At 35.9% G+C, this 22,784-nt stretch overlaps 1 protein-coding gene across 2 annotated transcripts in view; it reads left to right on the forward strand.

Annotated features, from left to right (window-relative positions):
- The window catches only part of CD2AP (CD2 associated protein), a 91,005-nt gene that overhangs the window by 36,026 nt on the left and 32,195 nt on the right, over positions 1-22,784 (forward strand). For both annotated transcript variants that reach the window (XM_032463213.1, XM_032463214.1), the window contains 5 exons: positions 4,034-4,134; positions 5,910-6,030; positions 16,985-17,172; positions 19,325-19,403; positions 19,797-19,891. In XM_032463213.1, the coding sequence (XP_032319104.1) occupies positions 4,034-4,134; positions 5,910-6,030; positions 16,985-17,172; positions 19,325-19,403; positions 19,797-19,891 (584 nt within the window). The remainder of the gene's footprint in view (positions 1-4,033; positions 4,135-5,909; positions 6,031-16,984; positions 17,173-19,324; positions 19,404-19,796; positions 19,892-22,784) is intronic.

The following is a 22,784-nucleotide window of genomic DNA, read 5'->3' on the forward strand; positions in this document are numbered from 1 at the left end:
ACCTTCTTTCGTGAGACAAACATGTGTTTTCTAGAGTGAGCACAGACAATTTTCCAGGGCAGAGTTGATTGCAGTAAGGTACAAATGACATTACTGCTGTGGCCCTTATAAAATCAGGCCCAACGATAATGGTGTAGAGCGTTTTACTCTGAAAGTAAAAAACTGACATCTTTAGCATCACAGTTCTATGTAACACTCAGTGTGGAATATTAGTAGATATTCTACTTTATATTTGGGAAAAATGGATGCCAGGTATGAATCTACTCATGCCGTGTGTGAGCAAGACATCAGTGCTTGTAACTCTGTATTCCTTGTGAGTGGGAACTCATGCTACAGAAATGATTTTTCATCTAGGTAGTAATACTTACTTTGAATGTGAAAGATGCATTGAGATGGATACTGATGGATCACTCGTGTAATTGTACAGAAAGAAATGATGATGCATGAAAAATTAATTGATTAGAATGCCAGTCTACGCAGTGTTTCATTCTCAAAAAATAATTGGTAGCATGCTTCTGATTTTGAGTCAGTGCTGAAGAAAATAATGAAAATTCTGAGTATCATCAAAATATGATCACTGACTTTACACCTTTACAGAATAAATTTTTGAAAAATAGGCACGTTAGTAATTCAGGCTCTCTTCCGTGACATTAAAATACTCTGACTTACAAGGGGAAAGAGACTCACTCAAATGAGTCCTTCCCAGCGACGGGCTCTCAAATGAATGGAGTAGGGTGTTCTGACTTTGTATTTTATTTTGAAAAATTTAAAATCTTACAGAAAAGTTGAAGTAGTAATTGTACACTGAACACAGTATATTCTTTACCTAAGTTTGCTGTTAACATTTTGTTATGTTGGTTTTATCTCTCTACGTATGTAAATACATTTTAAAAACTTAAGTCATTTGCAAGTATATTGAAGACATAATACTTCATCCCCTAATCACATGAGTTTTTTTCTTCATGTTGGTGATAATAATTTTAAAGATTTTGATTGTCTTAAATGCTCTATCTCAACTAGCTAGACTCTTGCATAGCTTGAATTTTTCACTTAATGGCCTAAGTAATATGATTTTTTTATTGCTGAGAATAAGAAAAAAACATTTAAAGATGATTCAGCCATGTAGCAAATGGATCAGTCTCAATGTTTCTTAACTTTTAATGATTATCTTTGTTTACTGGAGAAAGAAATATATAAAAAAAATTTTTATATTAGAAAAATTTAAATGCTGAAGATAGACTTTCTAGAACCAAATAGAACCAAAAATGGATCAGGAATCTTATTGTTACTGTCTCTGAAATTTTAACATTCAGCTTCCCAACTTCTGAGTGTGGTATGTTCTTCACTTTAGCATTTGATGGAAAAATTAAAACAATAATCATCAATGAGAAATAGTTCCATAATTTAAGAGCTTTGTTTGATCAGAATATTTAGATCTATTTTTCAGAACCATCACATACTTGCCATTCTTCATGACCAAACTACAATTGAAAATACAGGATTTTCTGTTTTAGTAGAAACAATAAGGAAAGTTACTTCACTGAGTGTGAAGTTTCCCACAGTTTGATTTTGCTTTTCTAAAAATATAAAACATTTCTAAATGGTTCTTCTGAAATTATTCAACATTTATATGCTGAGTATCGTAATACCCATGGGTATGAAGATCATAGAACGGTGTTAGTGTGGGCAATCAAATCTGCCATTTAAAGCTGGATATGGGTAATGATTCAGAACTCACCGAGGAAAGCATCAAGTTACTGTAACACCACTGGGATGATAGTAATAATTACCTCAAGGCGTTTTAGAGGTATTAACATGCTAAGTAAATATTATAAGAAGTGCCTGATAAATGGTTGCTATTATTATTACTACAGAGTTTTATACTATTAAGAACCATATTAGAGACAAATATAATGTGCAGTTCAAATGAAGATTCAAAGGTTCAAATGAAAGGGCACTTCTATACCAGAGTCATCAAACAAGGTGTATCTAAGCTCTTCTTCAGGTAGGACGTTGTCAGTCACGTGAGGACTGGGGAGTATAGCATTCCAGTTCAAATTGCACCCTTTGGAAGAGCCACAGAGATAAGCAGGTCAGTCCGTGGTATTTTCAGAGATTACGGGTCCAGCCTGGCTAGAGTGCATGAACTGTGTATATCTGTAAAGGAGGCAGCCTGGTAAACTGGAAGGGCAGAGAGTAGGAGGCAGAAGTGGGCACACTTCGAGTTTTGCCTCTCTCTCGCTCTATGGTCTTGGACAATTACTGCTGAGTTCCTGTTCCTCATTGGTGAGATGCTATGTATAACCAGTTTCTATGATCTTTTGTGTGGGAGATGTTTGTAACTAGTTTCTATGATCTTTTGTTTGTGAAGGACTTAGAGTAGTGTTGGTACATAAAAGATAAAAAAATAACGTCCCTGCTTTTGGTGTACCTTCTTTATCCTCTTCCTTGTTAATAGCTTTATGTATACAATCCTGATTTAAAAAAACTTTCTTATCATTAATCTCTTTGTAGATCTGAAAAGCTATATGGAGGTTTCTTATCTTAAGAAAATACTAGTTATAGTTATTTTTAAAAATGGACTTAATTTCATGCATCCTTTTATTGACAACTCTACTCTTACATATATTTTATTTTCTTTTGTGTTTAGCAAAGGTTCTGATACCTTGTAGAAAATCTATAAATACTTATTTGACCAGTGTGTATGGTAGACATTGTGTATGCCATTTGAAATGTGAACAAATCTCTAAATTCCTTTGTGTTGCCAATTAATAGGTAAGTTCAATAAAGCAGTGACCTTAGCTTATGAGTGAATTATGTAAAAATATGGACTCATAAGAAATTTTTTCTTTTTTAAGTAAATGACTCACATTTTGTGGCAATAATAGGGGCTGTTTAGATGGTATTATCCAATGTGGCTGTTTCCTTTGAAAAATGAAAAATTACTTTGCAAATAATTTTGCACACTGTTTTGGAAAAAAACACTGGAGAATTATGCTAGTGTGAGAGGAAAAGCAACAATAAGAAAGCTTTTCGTTGAAAGATACCCTAGGTTGTTCAAAGTTAATTGATATATATTTTTTGGAGGCAGGAACGTGCTAATTAATACTCTTTATTCACTTTAAATCATTTAAAAATATATTGATACTCATGAAAAAGAATTGTTACATTTTTTAAAGGCCTAAATAGCCATCACTTGTCTGAATAAATGAAACTTGTTTGAAAAGTTAAAGTAAAATTATTTTTATCTTCACCTGAGTTTGATTTTTATGTCAGAAAATAGATCTATTAAAGAAGATAAAATACATTTTACATTGTGCATTTTATCTTTTTAAAACACAGATACTTTTAAATTAGTGCATTTGAAGTATTCTTAGAATGGAAAGGGATAAATTGGGAGTTAAAGATTTGCAAATAGTAACTACTATTATATAAAAAAAGATAAAAAATTTGTTCTGGATAGCACAGGGAACTATATTTAATACCTTGTAGTGACCTATAATGAAAAGGAATATATGTATGTATTTGTATGACTGAAACATTATTCTGTACACCAGAAATTGACCCATTGTAACTGACTGTAATAAAAAAATAAAGTATTTCTAGACTTTGATCAGGAAGTAAGTCTGAAAATCACTGGCTTGGAGTGATTGTCTGTAGTAAATCTGCGTGTTTGATAAATTTGTTGTGCCAACAGTGTCCTTTATTGACTGTCTCTAGTCTCAAAACTGGCAGTAGATACTTAACTTTTGTATAATTAGTGGGATCAGATGTATAAGTAGATTTCATTGCTGGGAGCCTACCTATTTGTAATGGATTTGAATTTCTTTCAGGATGAAGAGATTGTAGCGTAGGGAACAAGGTGGAAAGCCAACCGGAACAGATTGTGATTTAGCTGTTTAGAATGCTTACATGGTCTGTTTTCATTCATATATACAAATGGTGTGACAGTAAACGTAGTGTGTAAGTAAAGGTGCTGCTGTTTGTTTTAACGACCTTTCTTAACTTAATTTTTGTATGTTACTTGCTTTAGAAACCAAGAAGCGTCAGTGCAGAGTTCTCTTTGAATACATCCCACAAAATGAGGACGAACTGGAGCTGAAAGTAGGAGATGTTGTTGACATTAGTGAAGAGGTGAGGAGACGCGTTTCAGAGATGAAGCAGCGATTGCAATTGGTGCTCTGGGTGTTAGAAAAATGCCTTGTAAGAATATTAAGTTGTTCAGTTTATTTTGCCAGTTTTATCGTTTTTTTATACAAAGTTTAAGATAACAGACTTTAAAATGGGTCTTTAATGACTTGAAGTAAGACTGTCTTATCTGTAGAAATAAAGCTTTAATCATCTTTGTGATGCTATTTGTGTGCCATATTTGTATCTGTTGACTTTAGGAAGATAAAAAGACCTTTTTAACGCTAAAATGAATGTAATCCAAGTAGCTAAGAATATAAACTTTTCTTTGATCTTTAATTCACTTTTGGCACAATGTCATAAAGTAGGATTTTTACCTTTTGCATATAGCAAAGGTATACAAGAGCAGAATATTTAAAAAAGCTTTGTCTTGTTTGAATTATTACATTCACATTCAAAAGCACTTTCCCTCATTTTAGCATCTTAGAGTGAGATTTTAAAGTATTTAAAAAAATAACTTTTCGTATCTCTGCTTTTACCATTAAAGGAATACTGAAGTTTTTTTGGAAGCTGAAGATGCCATTTTCAAAGTATATGTTTTGATATCATGTATTGCCATGGGAATGATTTTGTATCATAACATGTAATTTGTCACTTATGTTTGTGTTAAATCCCAGTATGTTTATACAAAAGGCAATTCTATTTTATTTCTACCAAGTGGTGGTAATAATAGTGTTTATCAATCCAGTATTATGTCCGAAGCACCATTCTAAGTGTTTCACATTTATTATTTCCTTTAAATTTCTAAACAACCTAAGAAGATAGGAATTTTTATCCCCATTTTACAAATAAGAGATTGAATCAGAGAAGATAAGTAATTGGTTTATCTTCTGTTGCTGCATGACATGCCATTCCAAACTCTGGCAAAGGACAACTGTTAGGTTTGTTAGTTGTGTGGGTCCAGAATTCAGATAGGGCACAGAGGGGTATGGTTTTTGTCTGTTCCGTGCTGTCTGGGGGCCTCAGCTGGAAAGATTCAAAATTGGGTACCGATAGAGTCATAGGATGGCTCCTACACTGATACGACTAGTTCCTGGAAGCCCCGAAGACGAGGACCGCCTGTGGAGAGCCATCGTGTACCGCCCCCGGTTGGCTTGGCTTTCTTGCTGTGTGGGATAGTAGGACGTGGCAGGTCAGGGCTCTAAGTGTAAGCCTTTCGGTGAAAACAGACATAGCCTTTTGTAATCCCGCCTTGCAACTGATAACGTCACTTTCACCACATTCTGTTGGTTCCAAGACAGTCCTAAGCCAGCAAGACTGAAGAGGGTGTGGACAAAGACCGCCACTTCTTGGTGGGAGGAGCGTCAAGATGACGTTGCAGATGAGCGTGTGGGATAGGTGATCTTGTTTCAGCCGTGCTTGCACAAGTTCGAGTGCCTGGCATGCAGAGCGCCAGGCTCTGAACCCACACAGTTTGTTTCTGAGTCGGTGCTCTTTACCACCATACTACCCTGCCTTTTAAGAGTTCCTTAACTAATAGGAATTACTACAGAGTTATTTGCCCTGATGCCCAGTTGCTGCCGGTGTGGGATTCCGGGTGGGGTTACTGGTTTGATGATGTCCTCTTTGTTGTGCCTGTTCCAGTTTGCTCTACATGTTTTCATCACACCTGGTTTGAAGAATGCGCTATCCTTTGGTGCTGCCTTAAGTCTACTAAAAGTTCTGAACTCTTCATACTTCCTGCCTTCTGTTTCTGAGTTTTGAGTTGTGAACTCTTTCAGGTAGAAGAAGGCTGGTGGAGTGGAACCCTGAACAACAAGTTGGGACTGTTTCCCTCAAATTTTGTGAAAGAATTAGAGGTAACATATGATGGTGAAACTCACGAAGCCCAGGAGGATTCAGGTAGACTATTTAAAAATTTGAATGGATTTAAATAAACTTTATATATGACCTAGTGTTTATTTTTTTGTCTTTTAAAACTCTGTTTTTTTGAACTATGAACTTTAGTTTGTCTACTTAAAAAAAGGAGCTTATGACAGGGACTTAAAATGAACTATTTGCCTACATATCTAGACAAATAATTTAATATTTTTCCTTCTGATGTCTACTTCAACCCAAAATAAACCTCTAATACCCTGATTATCAAATGATACTACTTACGTTATCTGATTTCTTCCCACTTAAGATGTACTTAAATACAGTTTTGGTCAGAGTTAGCAAATGGCCTGACTACTTCAGAAATATTAGCAGTTTAAAAAAATCCTCCTTTGGTTGTTTTCCATATTCACATAATTGATTTTGTTTTCCGTGTGCAGCCTGAATGTCATTTAATTATTTTGTGATCTCTGTCATTTAGAGACTCATCTATAAATTAACCTTACACTTGCTCACCATTCAAAAGTATGATTGAAAAATTTTTATTTGCTTTTATATTCATTCATTAAAGAATTAATGCTTGAAAAGCAATATTATAATCTTTGGTGATCTCAATAGATTGTGCTGAGTGTGGAAAATGGCGTGAATTCGATTTCTGAAATGATGTAGAAGAAACTTCGGAATTTTAGAAAGTGATGGGGAGAACTGTGTTACATAGTCATGAAATACTGTTAGTTTGTTTTGGGAAGTAAACAGTATATAGTAAATCTAGTAATGAGAGCTAGGAATAATGAATGAGATATTGAGGAAAATCTGCTGGTTAACTATAAATAATACCAAATTTTCAGGTAAGGGTTTTAGGAATCAGTTTTAGTAGTAATGAATAATAACAGAATGAAGGTATAAATTAATTTGATGAGTAGTTTTAACTCTGCTCTAATTTTTAGAATAAAATATATGAACTTAGGAAGAAGTCAAGGCCAGTTTATAATCAAGTGACTATTTCTTAAGCCTTTATGTGCTAAGTGCTGTGTTGGTTTTATGAGGGTATGGAACCCTCTCTGTAGTCCAGAACTGACGTTCCAGGCCTCTGGGGGGTAAGACAAATATGAACTGAAGTATTTTTGAATCTAGAGTGAAATGACCTGACTATAAGAAGTGGAAGATACTTCTGAACAGAATATATTGTTTTCCACTTTTTTTTTTTAAACTTACTTTGCAGATTTTCATCTTCTCAGAAGTGTTCCAAGAAACATTCACAATGTAATTTGCAACTCTGACTGCAACTATCTTAGCTTGGATGTTATCTTCCAAATGCCTGCTTTTCTCCCTCTGATTGTTCTTTCCCTGGTTTTCCTCTGTATAGAGTTTTTGGGGAAAATTGTTATTATAAAAAACACATCACGTAAAATTTATCACCGTAACCATTTTTTAGTATAAAGTTTATCAGTGTTACGTATATTCATATTGTCATGCAGTAGCTCTCCAGAACTTTTTTATTTTGCAAAATCAAAACTTGATATCCATTAAACAATCCTCATTGTTGACCCCTTCAAACCGCCCCACCCCTGGAACCACTATTCTACCTTCTGTCTCTATGAATTTGACTACCTTAGATACCTCATATAAATGAAATTATACAATTTTTGTCATTTTGTGATTAACGTATTTCACTTAGCATAATGTCCTCAAGGTTCATTCATATTGTAGCAGAATTTCCTTTGTTTAGATTCAGCAAGATTTCATTGTATGTATGTACCACATTTTGTTTATCTATTCATTGATGGATTTTTGAGTTGCTTCCTCCTCCTGGCAGTTGTGAATAATGCTGCTAAATGTGGGTATGCAGACCCTGCGTTCACTTTGGGTGCATACCCAGAAGTGGGACGGCTGGATTCTATTGTAGTTAATTAGAGCAGTTTTTATTACTGGGAGTTAGAGTCGGGTGGGGTTGGGACAGTGAAATCGATCTTCTTCTATGCAGATACTGATTCCATTGCAAGATAGACAGCCATTGAAATGGGAATAAATAGAGGAGTCATTTACTGTTTTATGTTACACTTACTGTTTCAGGATACTTGGTATCAACTCTGAAGTCAGAACTTACATTTTTAGGATGCATAAAAACCATTAGAGAACAAGCATAAGGCTGAAAACATCTGACTTAAATTTAATGGTATACTTACCACTTTGCAGACTGCCCCCCGAATTACTTCTGGTGCACATTGGTATTCCTTATATTTCATAGGTATTGGATCTCTTGGTATTTATTTTTAACATTAAAATTTAGTGTGAATTAAAACTTAAAGTGAAATTATCTTTATGATGCCATGTAAACTGAACCCTTAAAATATGTATAAAATTTAAAGTCCATGTGGGACCACTAGCAAAAGATAATCAAATTTTAATTTGGATGTAGTTTATTCCTTTCATCATTATAAATTCTTTGGGCAGTTTCTTGCACTATTCAGCCTTATTTAAATTTTAGTAACCTTGCAGAATTATATCTGTTAAAAATGTACTTCCTTGCTTGCTTAACCCCTTTACAATAACAGTGCATTCTAAATGTGGATCTTCGTGATTATGGGGTGGGAAGTCAGTGGTTGAAGTACACTGCAATTCCTTTTTTTTTTTAAGTCTAATTTTTAGGCAGAAAGTTTTTGCATATTGATGTGAATGCCAGAAAGTGAGTGCTTAGAAGGTCTTTAAAACTTCAGCGGTAAAGGTATAGAGTCCTTTAAGTTTTAATTTAAAAGTTTGATATCTTATGCACTATGACTTAGAGAATTGATGTCCTCCATTCCTGTGTCCTAACGAAATATAGCATCTTCTGTCTGTAACTGGTGTTTTAACAGTCTTTTTCAGTCAGTGAAATAGCGTATGTTTTTAGTAGTTGTTACAAGAATTACCGAATGCACATTATAAAATGTTACATTTTGCTCACAGTATTGGAGTGCCGTATCCACCATATTTGATATTTTACATGATTTCTTCTTATACTTCTTTACATTTAGTAGAGCTCTTTTCTTCTTTAAATAAATAGACTAAGATATATGGGATGATGTTCTTGGTTTGAACAGTTAAACTCTAGCTGTCAGTGCTAAGAAGGCAATTTTGACTCTAGACAGTAGGTAGACACTATTACTTGAGCCTTTATGGGTAATTTATTTTTATGCCCTCAGTTTTCCTTGAAGAACTGTGGAATAAAAGCTATAAGAAAGCCCCTGTTATATATTTTTTTTCTAGGATTGTGGCAAATTTATTCTATTACTCAGTGGTTTCTTCATAGAATCTCAAGATTAGTATCTTTTAGTCGTCATTTTCAGGAAAAGCTTTGCTTTTCCAAGGAAGTGATGTGTGTCTGTTTTTATGATCAAATGACCACTCTTTCATCTTGTCAAATACACTTAGCCTTTCTTGTTTAGAGTCCTTTTGTCACCTTTCAGATTCCACTTGTTTGCTAAGTAGGACTTGCTTTCAGTTTTCCTACTTCTTTATAAAGCCAATGACTGTATCTACTGGTACTTTCTTCCCTTGTTAAGTCTTCTCCCCACCTTAAGCCCATGAAAATCTCCATTTAGACGTCTAATAGGCATCTAACACTAAGATGGTCAAAACTGACCTTTTCTCTGCACCCACGTTTGCTCTATACAGTCTTTCTCATCTGAGTTAATGCAACTCTGTCCTCCTTTTACTTAGGCTAAAGAATTGGATTCATCTCTACTCTTCTTTATAATGTCACACTCTAGACTTGATTCAGTAGTAGACTTTGTCACCTACTAAGTAAATGTACAGAAAGTGTTTTCTTTTACCACCTCAGCTGCTGCTACCTTGATGTAAGTTATCTTTTCCTATATAATTGCAGTAGTTTCTTACTTGCCGTTACCTCCCTACTGCATGGTAACGTGCTAACCCTCTAGTAGCTGTACAGCTTAGAGTAGAGGCCAGAGTCTTCTTAAATTGGCTACAAACCCCTCCAAGATCTGGTACCCCCAGATGCCTCCCCCCACCTTTCTGACTTTGTCTCCTACTTAACCCCCTCCCCTTTGTTCTCATTAGTCTTCTTACTGTTTTTAAAGGTGTCAGGAACATTCCTGTCTCAACAGCCTTTGTCCTTGCTGAATACTTTTTTTTTTTTTAACATTTAAACAGTGTTTTTATTTTTTTATTTTATTTTATTTATTTTTTTAACATTTTTTTATTGATTTATAATCATTTTACAATGTTGTGTCAAATTCCAGTGTTCAGCACAATTTTTCAGTTATTCATGGACATATACACACTCATTGTCACATTTTTTTCTCCGTGAGTTATCATAACATTTTGTGTATATTTCCTTGTGCTATACAGTGTAGTCTATTCTACAATTTTGAAATCCCAGTCTATCCCTTCCCACCCTCCACCCCCCTGGTAACCACAAGTCTGTATTCTCTGTCTGTGTGTCTATTTCTGTCCTTTATTTACGCTTTGTTTTTGTTTGTTTGTTTGTTTTTGTTTTTGTTTTTTAGATTCCACATATGAGCGATCTCATATGGTATTTTTCTTTCTCTTCCTGGCTTACTTCACTTAGAATGACATTCTCCAGGAGCATCCATGTTGCTGCAAATGGCATTATGTTGTCGGTTTTTATGGCTGAGTAGTATTCCATTGTATAAATATACCACATCTTCTTTATCCAGTCATCTGTTGATGGACATTTAGGCTGTTTCCATGTTTTGGCTATTGTAAATAGTGCTGCTATGAACATTGGGGTGCAGGTGTCATCCTGAAGTAGATTTCCTTCTAGATACAAGCCCAGGAGTGGGATTCCTGGGTCATATGGTAAGTCTATTCCTAGTCTTTTGAGGAATCTCCACACTGTTTTCCATAGTGGCTGCACCAAACTACATTCCCACCAGCAGTGTAGGAGGGTTCCCCTTTCTCCACAGCCTCTCCAGCATTTGTCATTTGTGGATTTTTGAATGACCGCCATTCTGACTGGTGTGAGGTGATACCTCATTGTAGTTTTGATTTGCATTTCTCTTGCTGAATACTTTTGCCCAGAATGTTCTTTGAGATACCCTTAACGGCTTTCAGTTTGATTTTAGGATTCTGCTCAGAAGTCACCTTTTCAGTGAGGCATTTCTTAACAGCTCTGTATAAAACAGCAAAAAGCTTCTGTCTCCCATTCTTTAATTCCCTTTCTTCTTTGATCTTTCTTTGATACATTTGTTACAATTTCTTACTTATTTCTTATTGTCTGTCTACTCCCACATTAGAATATATGTTTTGTTTTGTTCACTGCTGCATACCCAGTTTCTAGAATAGTATTGGTGTTTCTCAATGGATGAGTGAATGAATGGTGTTCTTTGGTGTACAGAGAACTTTTCAGTACTATGTTAAGTCCTCATAATTTTTGTAGTTAGGGTCACCCCCCCACCTTTGAAGGTGAAGAAATTGTAACTCTGAGCTTATTTAACCACCGAGTAGTAAATCACAATCGGAATTCTCTTCTTCTGACCTTTTTACTCTACTGTTTTATTTAACATGGAGGGGGGCGTGGATATTAGGTAATTCTCACTATTTCAGCCCATGTGTTTGCATGTTGTCTTCTTCTAATTTTTCTTTACTCATGCCTATAGAGCTGTCTTTTCATGTGCTTTCCTCCCTGTGAGAATTATGAGTGGTGATAATGTGGTTTTGGTGGCACTTCCCATAGAATCAGTGCATTCCTAAATCTGAAATTTAAAAGTTGAAGCGAGTAAAGGGAAATTCTAAATATAAATGCTACTATTTTGTTAGTTCAGTATTCATGTATTTGCTCATTCAGTATATTTAGTGCTTATTCTTGAGCAAATTGTGCCCGTGTCTGGGGATATAGTGAAGGGCAACATAGTCATGATTATTCCCCATATTTGAAGCATTTCGTCTGTGGAGAAAGAAAAGATGTGATTTTAATTCCACATGAGAAGTATTTGTGCTGGAAAATTCAGGGCGCAATAGATGAGTGGAGAGGTAGCTGAGACTCGGCAGGATTATAAGGGAATGCGCCCTGTAGGAAGTAACAGGGTGCGATCTCCGTGGGCGGGAGATCCTCAGGCAGGTTTCTGCAGAGGGTAAAGAAAGAGCATACCAACTTCAGGATCCTGAAAGAGATTCAATCCAGAGGGACTGTAGGTGTGTAGTTGGATATGGTGAGTTTTGAGGCTGGAGAAATTATTGGGTCAGGCTTAAGAAGGCATTGCAAAACTGGTAATCGAGTCACAGAGAAGCCGTAGAGGGGAGTGAAATGATCAGATTACTGTTTAGTACAGTGGTTTGGTTGCAGTGTCAAGAGTGGATTAGAGGAGAGTAAGGAGGTTACAAGACCAGTTGAGAATGTTTTGATAATTTAGGTAGAAACAGTGTAAACTAGAGGAGTGGGCAGGGGAGTGGAGAAACGTGGGTAGCACTCCTGTGCGAAATACGTGGTATAAAGATCTGCACCTTCTGATGATGGGAGATGGGGACTGACTGAGGAAGAAGAGTCAAGGCTACCAGATTTTGGGCTCAATTAGCTGGGTAGATGGAGGTGTTCTGTGTAGGGAGGGGATACATTTTGGGAGAAGAGGATGAATTCACTTTGGAGATGCTGACCTTGAGTTCTGTAGGAGTGCGAGAGCATCCAGGAGGAGTTATTTGTTAGTCAGTTGTGTATATGAGCCTCAAACCTTAAAAACATTTTTGGGGGGTGGATATCCAGGAGTGGGGCCTGACAGTATGTTGGGTGGTGCAAGAAACCATGGAATTAGGTGAGGTTATCTAGGGAGAATGTTTAGAGTGGAAAAAGAAAAGAGCCTAAGACAGAATCCTGTATAGCAACTTTATGGTATGAGCCGAGGTAGAGTAACTAAAAAGAAGACCAAGGAGGCACAGAGGGAGCCAGCAGGAAGCTGTGATGTGTGGTCGGCGGGGAGGGCATGGACAGTAGTGTCACACGCTGCTGCGTGGTTAAGCAAGGTAAGAAACAAAATGTAACCCTGATTTAGAGTTGACGAAACCATTAATGACCAAGACAAGAGTGGTAAAGAGAAGTGGCTGGGGCAGAAGCTGAGCTCAGGAGAAAGCCGAGTTCAGTGGAGAGAGTAAGTGTGAAGCAATGCAGCAGTTGAGGACAGCACAGACTCCAGAATGTTTTCCTTCTTTTTTTTTTTTTTTCTAAAGAAGGGAAAGTCTTGATCGTTTTCAGATGCTAATGGCAGAGGACAAGTGAAGAGGGAGAAGCTGAAGGTGCAAGTTCAGAAGAATGGTATTGATTAGCAGAACAGGATTTACCCAGAAGGTGGGAGGAAATGAGATTTACGGAATAGATATCAGATTAATCTCAATTTATTGGAGATACCTCAGAGTTAGTCCCTGGAAGCTGTGGGCAAGATGGTCTTTTAATTTCTTCTGTAAGAAAGGGGAGATGTGAAGAATGAGGTGCAAAGCGAAGAGGTCAGAATTTTGAGGAGACTAATTGAGTCATGTTAGGCGCCTGAAACTAATACAGTGTTACATGTCATTATACCACCCGCCCCCCCCCCAAAAAAAGAAAAGAAGAGGAGACACTGGAGCCCACTCTCCCTCCACATGCACACACTGAGGAAAGGCCGTGTGAGGACACAGTGAGAATGCAGCTACCTGCAGGCTAGGATGAGCCATCTCACCAGAACCCAGCCATGCTGGCACTCCCATCTTGGGTTGCCTGCATCCAAAGCTGAGAAAATAAATGTTGTTTAATCAAAAAAAGAAAAAAAAAAAGTGAAAAAGAAAAAAGGGACAGAGGTCAAATGGGTAAATAGGAAAAAAAATAGCAAGATTATGGATTTAAGCATAACCACATCAGTGATTCTGTTAACATTAAATGAACTAAAAACTCCAAAGGCCAATTGAATGATAATATGCTGTCCACTAAAAACTCACTTTAAATATTAAGACATAGGTTAAAAGAAGAATGAAAAATGATATTCTCGGCAGAGTGTAAGAAGTTTAGAACGATTACATTAGTATCAGAGTACACGTCAGGAAAAGAAACATTGCCAGAGATATAAAGGGAACATTTCATAATGATGAAGTCCATTCATAAAAATTACTTAACAGTGTTAAGTATGCATAACCCAATACCAGAAGGTCAAAATCCATGAGGTGGAACTGCCAGAACTGAAAGAAACAGACAAATCCACAAGCAGAACCAAACATGCTTCTCTCAAGAATCGATAAAGTTAGTGAACAAAAATATCAGTCAATTTTTCAAAGACTTGAATTGAATAATAACAACTCAGTTGACCTTCAATATTGACCCTATACAATTGTTAACCCAGCAACAGAATGCACATTCTTTTGAAGAGTACGTGGAATATTTGCCAGATAGACCCTATGCTTGGGCACCAAGCAAGTCTCAGTGAATTTAAAAGATTTGAAGTCATACAGAGTAGGTTTTATGACCACAGTGGAATTGTTTTAGTATCAGAAAGAGATTGAGGAAATCCTCAAATATTTGGAAATTGAACAACAGTAAATAACCTGTGAATAAAAGAAGAAGTCATTGAGGGAAATTCGAATGAAGTTTGAAATGAATAAAAAGGAAACACACCATATCCAAGTTTGTGAGATACAGGTTAAAGTAGTACCTGTACATAAATTTATAGCTTTAAATGCTTATACTAGAAAAGACAGTACAAACTCAGTCATCTAAATTTTTATCTTAAACTAGTAAAAGAAGAGCAAATCAAACCTGAAATAATTAGAAGGAAGGAAATACGCAAAAAACTATGAAACTAAAAACAAACCAGTAGTCTAGAAAGTCAGCACGTTCAAGGGTGGAGTGTTTCATAAAGATAAAATATTGATAAACTGACAAGACTGATCAAAGGAAAATAGAAATATTACTGATAATCAGCCATGAATGAAAGTATCACTACAGATCATACAGAGAAAGGATAGTAAGGAAATGTGCTTATAAATTTGACAGCTTAGATGAGAGGTACAAATTCCTTGGAAAGTGTAACTTACCAAAACATAGAAGAAATAGAAACTGAATAGTTTCTGAAAATTCATTATCAAAATTTTTACACAAAGAACATTCCCTATGTGGTTGCACTAGTGAATTCTGCCAGGCATTTAATCTTCCACAGATTCTTTAAGATTTCTTAGGTCTGTATGACTTTGATATCAAAATCTGAAGTCATTAAAAAAAGGAACTACAGACCTTTATCTCAGGAACATAAACACTGAAATCCTGAACAGAGTATTAGCACATCAAATCTAGCAAAATATGTAAAGGTTAACACATTATGATTAATGGGGTTTATCCTATGCATTAAAAAGTTAGTGTAATCGAACATTAAAAAGTTTATAAAGGAGAAAAACCGAATGGTCATCTCAGTAGATGCAGAAAGAATTTTACATCCTCAACACTTACTTATGATAAAAACTCTCCATAATAGCAACAGAAGGGAACTTTCTAAATTGGATAAAATTTATCTATAAAGAACCAGCTAACATTCTTAATGGTAGATAAATAGTGATGTATCTGTAGGATGGAATACCAATCAGCGGTAAAAGGGAGTGAAGTATGGATGCAGGGAACAGTGTGGATGAATCTTACACATATTATACTTAGCAGAAGAAGCAGACACAAGGGACTTCTGTGTTGTGTGTTTAATTTATTTAAACTCTTGAAAAGGACATATCTGTACTGACAGAATGAAGGTCAGAAGTTCCTTGAGATTTGAGTATAGGAAGGATTGACCGAGATAGTGTGTAAGTGTCCTCTCTGCGGTAACAGAGATATTCTGTATCTTGATTATTGTGGTTACATGGTGCATAGGGGCACATTTGTCAAAAATTACTATAATGTCCATTTAAAGTGGATTCACTTTATTGTATGTAAACATTCTCTGAATGAAATTGATTTAAAAATATATCACCAGAAATATATGTGGTTTAAGCTTATGTTGAAAGTAGTTAGGGTAGGTGACTGTACTCATTAGCATTACATTTCTTAAGTTCATAGAAGTTGTTTCTACTGACTACTTCTCAGATAGTTTTAAATGTGTGATTAGAGGCTTTTGTTGTTTGAATCGTTATGTTAAAATGTTTAAGACTGGTTTTGGGGGTTAACTAGAATTCCATGCAAATGTTGACTTTGTTACTTTCTACGTGTATGGACTTGGGAAAGGTCTTAACAACTCTTTGTCTGTTTTGCTTATTTTGAAAATGAGGAGTAATAGTGTTTAATGTTAAGCCTGTGGGTGATTATGTAAATTAGATATAGTTCATGTACAGGGCTTAACAAGTAGCTGGCACAGATTAAACTCTGAATAAATAGTAACTACCATTTTTATGATTGCCCCGGTTGTTCTTAACTGTTAAACTTCAGCAGACTCCTTAATTCAATGAACTGAAATCATGTATTTTTTTCTATGCCTCAACCCTCATTCTGAGTTGTTTCCAGAATTTTCTTGGATGATTTTCTCTGGAACTTTTTTCTTAGATTATAAATTACTTCATCCCCAAGTTAAAATGATAAGTCTTGAGCTGTTGATTTTTTAAAATAAAAATTTGCTAATATTACCAGTTTTTATATTCAGAAACTCTAATTTTGATCAGTTTGGATCATACAACCTTCTTAAATGATTAACTTTATCTCTTTAATGTTTCTGTTTTACATCATATCATCTTTGTTCAAGAGCTGTAAATTTTGATATGCTCTTCTTAAGGATCTGGTATACTGTGATTTCTTGGCTTTCTGATGACCAATTTACTAATTAGAAATACTTTAAATTGTTTTAAACAACATTGCAAAAAAAAATCCAGTATAAAGTACTTCTTACTCTTTGGGATATTTTGGTACTCAACTATTTTATTATTTTTATTCTACCATTTTTTATTAGGTATAGAGTATAAACCCTATGAAACGGGAATTTCAAGGTTTTTGTGATTTTAAGTGTCATTCTTTAAAAACAAACTCTTCTTTCAGAAACCTTTTTGACTGGGTCTACCTCACCTTCACCCTCTCCGGGAAATGGGAATGAAGCTGCACCTGGATCAGTCACCCAGCCAAAGAAAATCCGAGGAGTTGGATTTGGAGATATTTTTAAGGAAGGCTCAGTGAAACTTAGAACAAGAACGTCCAGTAGTGAAACAGAAGAGAAGAAACCGGAAAAGGTAGGCGTGATGAGCTTTCCTTAGACGAACGCCATGCATTCTCTCATTAAGCACTTTTTAAAATGTAAAAGTGAGTTTGCAACTCTGTAACCTTTTCTTTTCTGAGATTGCCAGTAATAGATTATGAGATTATGAATGAGAAGACTGTTTTCACGTTTAAGTGACTTACTTTGACGTTTGATCCTTTATAAAATTGCATTTTCTTTTTGGTAAATTTAACACAAACTCTTCTTAGTGGAAACTTCAGAGTTATCATTGTGTAAAAACAGAAAAGGCAAGTTATTTTTTTTTCCTTTTAAAAAAGCTAAAATTATATGTTTTTTTCTTTTAATTTGAAGTAGACCTGAAATGGGTCATTTTAAAATAGGTTCACAGTGAGATGTTCAGTTGAGTAGTCCCTACTTCTGGCCCTCTGATTGTTGGTAGTGGTGAAATCTATGAATTGATAGCCCTAAATGTATGAAGAACTTTATTTTCCACTAGCATGTCACTGGCGTTGTGAAGTAAGTGAAAATGAATGTATCATAAATTATAAGGTCTAATAAGAGATTTTAAAATAAACCCTTAAGTTTTTATGTTCTGAGGGAAGTAGCTACAATCTTTAGAACATTTATTTCAAGTCTCTTGTTCCTGGGGTTACTGCCTTGGAGATAAGATTGAGATTATTTCAGATAGGAGGCCTCTCCCTTGATTTTTAGAGCACCGTTTCTCTGGTATCTCTCATTTGTATGTCTTTATTTAACTCTTAAAATTTTAAGATATTTTAGTGTTTACTTGCCTTTCTTAGTTACATTTCACTTAAACTGTTTTGATTGGTGAATTATATTCTAAAATTTTCTCCTAAAATGGTTAGTTTCAACTTTTTTTCCCCCCAGTTTGTTACATATTTTCTCATGTAATAATAATTTGGGTTCAGGAAACAGAACTTGTGCTTTCCATCCTGCTGCCTTCTAGCTCTGTGATTGTCTGGCATTAGGATTATGGGCCTAATTAATTCTTGGTTTTAAAGGAAGCAGGCTAGAATTCTTGTTTTTGGAATGGTGCTGTGTAGTCATGTAGCAGCTAGGCATGTTTAGAATCAGTGTCTGCATTAAGAGGGACATAAGGCAGATGATCTGGGGTCCCTTTATATCTCTAAAGCTCATGATTATCCTGAATAACTTTATTTGATTAACAATCACACCGGTAACCTCTCATTTGCCATTTTTAATGTCCACTAAAGAGTTGTTGTTAGTGAGTCTAGTCTCAGGGTTACCCCGTATGGTGGCCTTGCAAGGCTTCTTTGATCACTGACCTAGGAATTGGTAAAGTTGGGGCACATTTGCTATGTTTGTAGGTGACACCAGATTGGAAGATATGATGGTTAAATTAAAGTGAGTATCTTAAAAGATAAAAACAGAACACACAGTAAGTTAACAGGATGTTCAGATTTTTAACTAATGAAATCTAAGGTCAAATGTAGTGTTACTTCTGCAGAGAGGGCTCCAGGAAATACTAGTACAAGGTGGACTTACTGTAGGCAGTTACAGTGGACAATTGCCTACTAGACCCTATAGTTACAAGAATTGTGACATCACCTAAATGTTTTCATTCCAATAGCAGCAATGAAGTAGAAAGACTTTCTTTTCGTCTCTGTCTTGTTGTAAGAAAGTTTAGTGCTGTCTAAGAGTCAGACTTTCTAGGTTCAAATCTGGGCTCCGTTACTAAATTTCTTTGTATTGTGGGCAGGTGGCTTAACTGCATCCTAACCTGTAACAAGAGAGAAGGCTAGTGCCTACTTTATGCAGGTTGTTCTGAGGATTAAGTTATAATGTGTGGAAAGTACTTACTATTAGGTCAGAGATTGGTATGTAGTACATTTTCAAATACTATTATTATTTATTTTAGAAGTTCTAAAATAAATCACAGAATTACGGATATCAGAGTATGTTTATTATCTTGAAGATAGAGAGTTTTAAAAACTGGAAGTTCTGGGCTATCATTTAAGTAGCTTCTCAGATATTTATCTTTTCCATGGCAGGGTGTTCAGTCACATTACTAACCTGGCTGTATGCACCATAGGGAGAGCTAGGTAACTGTTAGTGGAAATTTTGTTGAACATTATTAGCTTTATTCTAACTTAGCATAGTTGATGCCATCCTTTCTGTTCTAGCCCTTAATCACACAGTCACTGGGACCCAAAACTCAGAGTATGGAGACAACAAAAATAGACACTGAAGGTAAATTTAAAGGTAAGTTTTTGAATGAAAATTTCATACTAGGAGTGAAGCATGCTTAAATGTATTACTAGATTGTTTTTTGAAGACATTTGTTACATTGCACTGCTTCATCAGAGAATTAAATCCATGATGTGAGCACCATGAGGTCAAGGATCTTTGTATGCTTTGTCCACTCATGTATCTACTACAGTTAGAACTGTAACTAGAACGTAGTAGGCCTGTGGTAACTAGTTGAATGAGTGATTAATGAAATTGTTGCTTAATTCAACATGTAGTATTGGCCAAATTATTAGTCATCTCTGAAAGCTTCTAGTGTACGTTTCTTTAGACAAAATAGAGGCTTGGTAAGTATTTGCTGAAAGAGCCAACTTGTATAAGCCCCATTATTTACATTCTTTATTTTAGCTAAGGAGTATTGTAGAACGTTATTTGCCTATGAAGGTACTAACGAAGATGAACTCACTTTCAAAGAGGGAGAGATAATCCATTTGCTAAGTAAGGTAAGATACTTCTCAGTTTCTCAGTGAATCACTTCTTTTATTCATAGAAATATTCTCCAGTAGTCTTACTAGACTGTAAGCTCCAGAAGACTGGGACTTTGTCTTGTTTATTTCTGTGACCTGAGAACCTGGCACATAGTAAATGATCAGAAATGTTGTTTTGAGCAAACTTCTATTGTCTATCTTTGTTATAATTGATCGGTTTGGGAAATTATTTTTACCATCATGTTGTGTTTTTTCTCTAACCCCCATGTTTCTGTTCTCATTTCCTATTTTACCTTATACCATTTTTTTCCCATCTAATGTTCGTTGCATTGTTTGTAATTAAAAAAGAAGAAAAATAGGGGAACAATGAATGTCCATTGATATGTAAGCGGTTATGAAATGTTATACTGTGGAAAATGTGCAGCTATTTCAAAGAATTGAGGTAGTTTTATAACTTGAATTAAGAAAAAAAAGAACCTTAATTATTGGGGTGTGGGCAGAATCCTATAGTAACTATTTGTAATATAGAAATATTATAAATACTTGTTTTTGCTATAACCCTTTAAAGTAATTTCAGAAATTTCTTCCATTGTTTTAAATTGCCTTAACAGATTGTTCAGTGGGTAATTTAAAATATTTTTTTTTTTAATTGAAGTATAGTTGACCTACAACACTATGTTAGTTCCAGGTGCACAGCATAGTGATTGGATATTTCCATACACTGTTATTTCTAGTTACCACTGATGTTCTAGTTATCATCTGTCACCATACACAGTTTTTTACAATATTATTGACTATATTTCCCATGTTATGTATTTGATCCCTGTGACTCATTTATTTTGTAACTTGAAATTTGTACCTCTTAATTTCCCTTACCTCTTTCACGCATTCCCCCACCCCTTCCCCCTCTGGCGACCACCAGTTCTTTGTGAGTCTGTTTCTGTTCTGTTATGTTTGTTCATTTCTTTGGTTTTTTAGATTCCACATGTAAGTGAGATTTTATGATATTTGTCTTTGTCTGTCTGACTTATTTCACTAGCATAATACCATTGAGGTTCATGCATGTTGTCACAAGGCAAGATTTTATTCATTTTTTTGGCAGAGTAATATTCCATCACACACACACACACACACACACACACACACACACACACACACACACACACATATCTTCTTTATTCATCTACAGATAGACACTTTAGGTTGCTTACATATCTGGGCTATTGTTAGAAATTCTGCAGTGAACATAGGGGTGCATATATCTTTTCAAATTGGTGTTTTTGGTTTTGGAAAAATACCAAGAAGTGGAATTGCTGGATTATATATGATAGTTCTATTCTTTTTTTTTTGCAGAGTCTCCATACTGTTTTCCATAGCAGCTGTACCAGTTTACATTCCTACCAAGAGTGCACGAGGGTTCCCTTTTCTCCACATCCTTGCCAATCCTTGTTGTTTGTTGTCTTTTTAGGTAGTCATTCTGAATGGTATGAGGTGTTACCTCATTGTGGTTTTGATTTGCATTTCCCTAATGATTAGTGCTGTTGGACATCTATTCATGGGTCTGTTGGCCATCTGTATGTCTCCTTGGGAAAAATGTCTGTTCAGATCCTCTGCTCACTATTTAATTGGGTTGTTTGTTTTTTGATACTGAGTTGTATGAGTTCTTTGTGTATTTTGATTATTAACCCCTTATGGGATATGTTGTTTATAAATATCTTCTCCTATTCGTCAGGCTGCCTTCTGATTTTGTTGATGGCTTCCTTCACTGTGCAAAACCTTCTTAGTTTGATGTAGTCCCGTTTGTTTATTTTTGCTTTCATTTCCTTTTGGGTAGGAGATCTATCCAAAAAAAATACTGCCAAGACCAGTGTCAAAGAGCATACTGCCTATGTTTTCTTCTAAGAGTTTTATGGTTTCCGGCCTCACATGTAAGTCTTTAATTCATTTTTGAGTTTATTTTTGTAGATGATGTGAGAAAGTCCAGTTTGATTCTTCTGCATGTAGTTGTCTAGTTTTCCCAACACCATTTATTGAAGAGACTGTCTTTTCCCCATTGTGCATATTCTTGCCTTTGTTGTAGATTCGCTGGCCATACAAGTGTAAGTCTATTCCCGGGCTCTCTGTTCTGTTCCGTTAATCTGTGTATGTGTTTTTTGCCGGTGCCATAGTGTTTTGATTACTCCAGCTCTATAGTATAGTTCAGAATCAGGGAGCGTGCTACCTGCAGCATTGTTCTTCTTTCTCAAGAAGAGAAACTTTGTTTGTTTTGACTATTTAAGGTCTTTTGTGTTTCCATGCAAATTTTGTAATTTTTTATTCTAGTTCTGTCAAAAAATGTCATTGGTATTTGTTAGGGATTGCATCGAATCTGTAGATTGCCTCAGGGATTATGGTCACTTTAACAATATTAATTCTTCCACAAAGATTGCTGCAGGGCCTGGGGGATCCCAGTGCTGGGGCCAGCCCATTGGTGGGCAAGACTGGCACCCAGAGTACTGGTTGCAGGCCTGGAGAGTGGGGTGGGGCTGATGCTAGCCCACTGGTGGGTGGGGCTGGGGCCCTGTGCAGGCTGGCTGCTTAGCTTTGGGGGTGCTGAGACTGGTATTAACCGGCTGATGGATGTGTACGCCCTCAGTGCTAATAGGCTAGAGAGAGGACTCCAAAATAGCATTTGCCACCACCAGTGTTCTCATGGTATAATAGACACAAATGTCTGCTGCCAGCTTCCAAGACCCCAAGGGAGTACTGGTTGCCTCTTGCCTCTCCGGTAGGCTCTCCCGAGATCAACAGGTGGGTCTGACCCAGGCTCTTTTCAAATTACTGCCGCTGTCCTGGGTCTTGGAGTGTGTGGGATTTTGTGTCTGTTATTCTTTAAAAGCGGAGTCTCTGTTTCCTACCACTGTCCAGC

The sequence above is a fragment of the Camelus ferus genome, chromosome 20 (genome assembly GCF_009834535.1).
Source record: "Camelus ferus isolate YT-003-E chromosome 20, BCGSAC_Cfer_1.0, whole genome shotgun sequence".
Classification (NCBI taxonomy): Eukaryota; Metazoa; Chordata; class Mammalia; order Artiodactyla; family Camelidae; genus Camelus; species Camelus ferus.